At 45.6% G+C, this 7,903-nt stretch overlaps 1 protein-coding gene across 1 annotated transcript in view; it reads right to left on the bottom strand.

Annotated features, from left to right (window-relative positions):
• Positions 1-2,380: 2,380 nt before the first annotated feature.
• Positions 2,381-7,903, bottom strand: part of LOC147116106 (transforming growth factor beta activator LRRC33-like) — a 13,070-nt gene continuing 7,547 nt past the window's right edge. Inside the window, exon 3 of the mRNA XM_085990845.1 lies at positions 2,381-4,793. Coding sequence (XP_085846971.1) covers positions 2,838-4,793 — 1,956 coding nt within the window. The 3' untranslated portion in view covers positions 2,381-2,837. The remainder of the gene's footprint in view (positions 4,794-7,903) is intronic.

Raw genomic sequence — 7,903 nt, 5'->3', positions numbered from 1 at the left:
CAGATAATCCATTTTAGTGATATTGGTTGAGGGATAAATATTGGCCAGGACACCGGGGAGAACTCCCCTGCTCTTCTTCCAATAATGCCGTGGGATCTATTATGTCCACCCGAGAGAGCAGACAGGGCCTCGGTTTAACGTCTCATCCGAAAGATAGCATCGCCGACAGTACAGCACTCCCTCAGCACTGCACTGGAATACCAGCCTGGATTAGGTGCTGAAGTCTCTGGAGTGGGACGTGAACCCACAATCTTCTGACTCAGAGGCAAGAGTGCGACCCACTGAGCCAGGGCTGACTCACAGCTAAGCATGTTCAGATTTCATTAAGCTGAGTGAATGTTTCTGAGCACGCTCAGTTAGAACGTGTTATCAGAATTGTGCAATTGAATTCTGCTAACTGGTGGGGTTGCATAAGCGGACTTTGTTTACGGGTTGGCAAAGGTTTCTCCTGTATTGGCAGTTGAGTAAACTGAGTTTACGCTGTGCTGGGCTGGGCAGGGCTTGGATAAGTTAAATTGCTGAATGCGTCAGAAATCGTCAAAATCAAGTTTATGGTTTTTGTGTAGTGGAATCTGCTGATGTTTCTGCTAAATGCCACCTGAGGCTGCTGAGTGTTTGGTGTTATTTGTGTGTTTGTGGTCACCTGAATGGGTTTCTGGGCTGTGAGGGGGCGGAGGGTGAGGTAAGTTAACGTGTGTTGTGTGAACTGGGGTTACTGTGTATCTGTACGGTGTGTGATCTCAACTTGTTGGCTAATCTCTGGTAGTCTCACGGTGTGTTCCTGGGTTGTCCACATGGAGTCTGATTTTGGAGGATATTGAATTGGATGGCTTGACTGGCAGAAGGCAAAAAGTAAATGGAGTTTGTTGAGGGCTTAACACCAATTCTTTTCGGTTTTTGAGGGGTTTTACTTGTCAACCAATTGATACATTTTGAAGCTAACTGGTGGGGAGTGATCCACGACTATTAGTAGTTCCCAAAAGCCTGTGTGAAGTGTTTTAAAATATTATAAATACAATCCTGACACTTGTAGCCTAACCCATCCATTGAGAAACTGACGGGATCAGTACAACGCTAGTTTTACAACCCGCCTGATTTTATTCTCCATTGAAGTCCATCGAGAGTTATATTGGGCGGGGTGTAAAAACCAGTGTTTCTCCCGATCCTGGGGGATTCCCACCCGGCGAGTTACATTCAAATGGCCCCCTTGATATCACACAGTACATGTGGATTTTTCACTAAACAGATCAACAATTGACCGTTAATCTATTACTTACGGCACAGAAACAGGCCATTCGGCCCAACTGGTCTATGCCGGTGTTTATGGTCCACATGAGTCTCCTCCTGCCCCTCTTCATCTCACCCTATCAACATATCCTTCTATTCCTTTCTCCCTCATGTATTTATCTAGCTTCCCCTTAAATGTATCGATGCTATTCGCCTCAACCACTCCCTGTGGTAGCGAGTTCCACATTCTAACCACTCTCTGGGTAAAGAAGTTTCTCCAGAATTCCCTATTGGATTTATCTGTGACTATCTTATATTTATGGGCTCTAGTTCTGGTCTCGCCCGCAAGTGGAAACATCTTCTCTATGTCAACCCTATTAAACCCTTTTATAATCTTAAAGACCTCGATCAGATCACCCCTTAGTCTTCTCTTTTCTAGTGAAAAGAGCCCCAGCCTGTTCAATTTTTCCAGATAGTTATAATCTCTCAGTTCTGGTATCATTCTAGTAAATCTTGTTTGCACCTTCTCCAGTGCCTTTATATTCTTTTTGTAATATGGAGACCAGAACTGTTCACAGTGCTCCAAGTGAGGTCTAACCAAGGTTCTATACAAGTTTAACAGAACTTCTCTGCTTTTCACTTCTGTCCCTCTTGAAATGAACCCTAGTGCTTTGTTTGCTTTTTTATGAGGAGGTGGGTGATGCAGTGGCTTAGACACATGCCTTCCCTGTATGGCATCTGCGTCAAAATCCAAACCAACGGGGCAAAGTCTCCTCTTTCTGTTGGCCTCAAGGGTCCCTCAATCCAGTCACAGAGGGCATGGGCCTACAGTACAAAGCTTAGTCTGGTTCACAATCTCACTCAGAGGGGTCGCCGGATGCTGGTGTCTGGGAAAAGCTACTAGTGGTCAGTAAGTCATGTTCTTCCGAGGTTTGGGTTGAAGCGTCTTGTTGTGAAGGAGTATGAAAGAACTGTACTCTGTACCTGACTGGGGTGCTCGATGTGGACACGGGGGTTTGGTTCCCTAATCATAACACATTAACCCATTCAAATGAAGAGAAAACCAAACACCGGTGTTCAAACTAGGAAAGTGTTCCATTTACCAGCACTGACCCACTTCACATTCTCAGGCAAAGAAGTTTTAAAACAAGGAAACTGCTCAAAGTTTAATGCATCTCGTGCAGAGTTGAGTTCAGTTTTTATCTTCTAAAAATACTTATTATACATAATGTCCACTTTTCATAGGTGTACAGGTGAATATATAGCTTAATAATTACACTATAAATATTATGCAAAGTTTTTGTGCAAGTTCAGGAGGTCCATCCAGTTTCCATCAGTAGTGATTACAATATCTAGGGTCAGCTCCTGCCAGTTGTGTTCCGAGAGCTCGACCGACATGCGGGTAAAGAGCACCTGCCTCCCTTTCGATTATTAGTGCCTCACCGAGAATCACCATTCGTGCGGCTCACGGCCGAGTCTGCAGGCAGGTGCCCCATTTGCCACCGCTGCGTTTCGGGAAGCCATAGGCGCACTGGCCCACGTGAGCAGCACGCCTGCAATATCTCGACAGGTGCCGGCGTCTGTGGTGGTGCGGACCAAGAGGATTCCGGCTAATACTCTGCTCCCGTTCCACATTTGGCTTTTACATATTTGGGCAACAACTTGGAATTTAAAGAGAGGAAAACCATCACGCAAACAGTGAAAATGCACAGAACTGTTGGCAACAACAGCAAAAAATATTTTAAAACAGTGTTGTCGACTTTGCAGTTAATTTTGGTGGACTGGGAAATCCTATCAACATGGTCCAGTTTGAAAGAAGTGCTGCAAGTGACTTCAGATCTATCGGGAATAATCAGTGACTGGGTATTGATCAGTGAGGTCCACCAGTTCAGTTGGCAACAGTCAAAGGGATTGCCACTCAGGAATACAGCCTGAAGATTCTGCAAAAGACTCTGCAGTATATCCTGCTGAAGAGTAGACAACTGGTTCTTGCGTAAATCCAGCAATTTTAGGGGAAGTTTTTTCAGTGCAGGATGAAGACTTGTTATGGAATTTTCAGACAAGTCCAAGGTCTTGAGGTTGCTGAAAGTCACTTGTAGGCCAGTATCTAACTGGTTGGAAGCCAAGCCATTGTTTCTGAGAGATAAGAATTGCAATGATTTGGCCACATCTTGAAATGTGCTTGCCTCCAATCTGATTCCAATATTGGATGATAAATCTAGATGGGTTAACGGTGAGTCAACAAAAGCATTGGCTGGTAGAGTTACCAGTGCACAACTGGATAGATAAAGGCGTTTCAATGATTTGATATGCGCCAACACAGCACAACTTGTGTTTAAAGTCCTTTTCTCATTTTCTAAAGGGTAGGCACAAACAGAGACATTGTTGTGACTGAGATCCACCGTTATAAGCCGAGGCATCTTAGTAAAGAGATCTGAAGGCACCGATTCCAATCTGTTGAAGCTGAGATTAAAATAGTTCAGCTTCTCCAACCTGCTAACATTGAAATTTAGATGGGTCAATCGGTTTTGACTGAGATCAATCGTCTGAAGAAAGAGAAGAGGATCCTCCTCCGTTAGCGAGAACGTCTTTAAACAGTTCTGGTTGAGCTGCAGAGCTGATAACGCCGTCATACCTTGGAGGAATCCGTGAGGAAGATATCGAAATGAATTCCGGCTCATATCCAGAACCTCCAACTCTGGCAGGCTTACAGAGATCACCTCATCCCAAAGATTCACTGAGGTGATGTTGGTCACGTTTCCAACGATTTGGATGAAGTGGACCTCAGCAGATGAGTCATTCATCAGATCACCGTAAAAACTCATCTCGTTGTCCGAGAGCAACAGCAGCTTGAGCTTGTTGCGTTTAGGCAAGAGCGGGAAAAATAGCAGTTTGTTACGGGACAGATCCAGAGTTTCCAGCTGAGATTCAATCTCGCTTTCTCTAGCTAAAAACAGTTCCACAACATTGTGACTGACGTTTAATGTTTTCACTTGGTATAAACTGAAATCCACAATACAGGGGATGTAATTATGAGCGAGGTTCAACCTGGTTAGACTACTCAAACCTTCAAACGTCCCACTTTCAATTTCGAAGATGTAATTGTTCTCTAAGTTTAGCTCTCGAAGCCGGACAAGACCTTCGAGCATGCTAGGTTCCAATCTCATGATGAAATTTCTGGCCAGAGATAGATATTCCAGAGTGGTCAGATTTTGCACAATGCAGCTTGTCACGTCTTCATTAAGTCTATTCCCAGATAAGTCCAATCTAGTTAAAGCTGAAAGTGTCCTTAGTGCCAAATGAGTCTCTGGATAATTTAAATCAATACGGTTGTTCTTTAGATTTAAATCTTCCAGGTTCCTGTTGTGACCAAAGGCCCTGGACTCGATGAGCTCGAGCTGATTCCCGCTCAGATTCAGTGTGTGCAGACGCCTGTACATAGAAAGTGCTTCATTGTTAATTGCTTTAATGACATTTTCGTCAAGAAGGAGCTCCTCTGTTTTGAAGGGCAAATCCTTTGGCACACGATGCAATCTCCCTCCCTGGCAGGATGCCGTCGTGCCAACCTACAACACACATGGTGAATTCGACATTACTCACAATACTCAAGTTACCACAGAAAACATAGAATGATACAGCTTACAAGGAGGCCATTGTAGAATTATAGAGCCTCACAGCACAGAAGGAGGCCATTCGGCCCTTCACGCCTGTGCCGGCTCTTTGAATGAGCTCTCCAGTTTAATCCCACAACCCTGCTTTTTCCCCATAACCCTGCAAGTTAGTCCTCTAAGTCACATGTCCAACCGCTTTTTGAAAGTTCCTGTGGAATCTGATTCCACCAACATTTCAGGGAGTGCGTTCCAGATCTTAACAACCCTCTGTGTGAAGACATTTCTCCTCGTTTCCCTTTTAGTTCTTTTGCCAATTATTTTAAAGCTGTGACCTCTGGTTACTGACCCACTTGCCAGAGGAAACAGTTTCTCCCTACTTGCTCTATCAAAACCCCTCATAATTTTGAATGCCTCTATTAGGTCTCCCCTTAACCTTCTCTGCTCCAAGGAGAACAATCCCAGCTGCTCCAGTTTCTCCACGTAACTGAACTCCCTCATCCCTGTTACCATCCTGATAAACCTCCTCTGTGCCCTCTCCAGGGCCTTGACATCCTTCCTAAAGTGTGGTGCCCAGAATTGTACACAATACTCCAGCTGAGGCCTAACCAGAGATTTGTAAAGGTTTAGCATGACTTCCTTGTTTTTGTATTCAATGCCTCTATTTACAAAGCCAAGGATCCCATATGCTTTCTTAACTGCTGTATCAACTTGCCCCGCCACCTTCAAAGATTGTGAATATGCATCCCCAGGTCCCTCTGCCCTTGCACACCCCTCAAAATAGTACTTTTTAAATCATACTGCCTCTCTCCATAGCCTAGCAAGTTTTTTCTTTTCAAGTATTTACCCAATTCCCAGTTGAAAGTTACTACTGAATCTGCTTCCACCGCCCTTTCAGGCAGCGCATTCCAGATCACAACAACTCGCTGCGTAAAAAAAATTCTCCTCATCTCACCCCGTGGATTTTTTGCCAATTATCTTAAATCTGTGTCCTCTGATCATCTTGGAACATTTGATGGGGACTTCTTGCAATGTGCTGTTTTTGTGGCCAGTATTCTGTCCTGTCTATCCTTTAGTCTCCTGAAGACCACTGGGATAGATCGTGGCCCCCCCCCTCCCAACCCCTCCACCCCCTCCCCGGGAGGTGCTCAGGCAGCCGGCCGGCATAGTCCTGACCGGGAGGCCCACTTTATTTTGAGGGCCAGGTCTCATTAGCATTTGGCCAGCGGGCAGTGGGTGTAAACAAGGTCGCTTGCTCTGGGCCGCCCCAGTTGCGAGATGGGTGGCTGGGGCCAGAAGAAGGTGGGCCTAGGGGGGTGGCGATTGGGCCTCAGGCTGGGGACGGGGTGGGAGGCCGGGGGGGCTCCATTTCAGCAGAGGCCCAAGTTGTTGCTGTGCGGCTGGGAGCAGCACACCCGCTCCTCCCGACAACTCACCTTCTGGGCTCATCTTCTGCTGGGCTCCAGCTCAGGCCGTGCAGACTGGCCTAAAATGGCAGTCGGGGAGCATTGTACGTCACTGGGCCCTGATTAGCATATTTAAAGGCCCCCCGTCCGCCTGGCTCGGGAGGGCGCGCTGGGCGACCAGCAGCAAGCCGTTGCGAAGATAGTTACGGCCACTCTGTCGGCGTGAACGGGACAGCAAGTCATTCTCCACCATTTTGGGGTTGCTGTCACCCCGTTTTCCCCCAGGACCTCAAAATATCCCCCATTACCTTTGGCTGGTGTAGGTGCAACAAGCGCGACTTTGGCGTTGTTTACGGTTTATTTTGTAACCTGCTGTGAGCGGTTTGGGAAGAGAACCCAAAAAAATGGCAGCAAGCGATTTGGGTTAAAGGAGGTTGGCCATAGATGGACTGTGCCATTGTTCGTGTTTGGAGTGGGGAGGGCAGAATGAAACTCCTGAATTTAAATAACCATAACTTTTTTAGTAACACTACACACTGCTGCAGAGGTAGCTCACCAAGAAAGAAAATGTCATGTTTCAGCATTCTGTTTGTGAATTTTCCCCCACAGAAAGGATTTGGGAACTTTAAATGTTTTTTTAGCACAGTGTAGCCGTGCAAAGTTTTTATTTAAAAAGGGGGTTCTGAGACATCGGACAGTTAAGAGATGCAAATAATGTAGTTTTGATGTCACCTCATAAACCGTAGTGTCAGCTGTGGCTCAGTGGGTAGCACTCTCACCGCTGAGTCAGAAGGTTGTGGGTTCAAGTCCCACTCCAGGGACTTGAACACAAGAATCTAGGCTGACACTCCCAGTATGCTGTTGGAGATGCCGTCTAGGTCCCATGGCACTATTTCGAAGAAGAGCAGGGGGAGTTCTCCCCAGTGTCCTGGCCAATATTTATCCCTCAATCAACATAACAAAAACAGATCATCTGATCATCATCACATTGCTGTTTGTGGGTGCTTGCTGTGTGCAAATTGGCTGCCACATTACAACAGTGACTACACTTCAAATGTACTTCGTTGGCTGTGATGTGCTGTGGGACATCCAGTGGTCATGAAAGGTGCTATAGAAATGCAAGTCTTTCTTTCTTTTTAAATAAGAAACAATTTATCAGCTTTTCTCAGCAATTGATAAAGACACTCATTGCATTGGACAGTCTTTGATCCCTCTTCTGGCTGTGAACAGGCACAGGCAGTCATGGGATGTCTTTAGACAAAGTGATGCTGTGCAGACTGCGAGGAAGGTTAGAATGAAGGGGCGACAGTTTGTATAATGTCAGGGAAGATAACTCACTGATATGGTGAAGTGTGGCCTGTTTTTTTATTTTTGTAGTTTTACATGTACTGATTGAATTAAGTGATTGTGATCATAACTTTCGTTCTGTATATTCACTTACTGTGAAATAAAGCATCTTGTCTGCTGGTATCAAACCTCACCTCACCAAACAGTTTCCTGATCTGCCTTCAGAGAAATTTTAACTTTGGAGTCGATGGAAGTGAAAATGAGCAGAGATATATAGCAAGCGCTGAATCGCTATCGCCCGCTTTACACTAGCGCCCAAAGTTGATATTACCCCCACGTGTGAAAGGCACAAATATTCAGGTCAGAAGGAGCGAC

The sequence above is a fragment of the Somniosus microcephalus genome, chromosome 6, assembly GCF_052327205.1.
Source record: "Somniosus microcephalus isolate GS21.2 chromosome 6, FLI_Smic_1.0, whole genome shotgun sequence".
Classification (NCBI taxonomy): Eukaryota; Metazoa; Chordata; class Chondrichthyes; order Squaliformes; family Somniosidae; genus Somniosus; species Somniosus microcephalus.
This window is presented reverse-complemented; position numbering and strand designations above follow the sequence as displayed.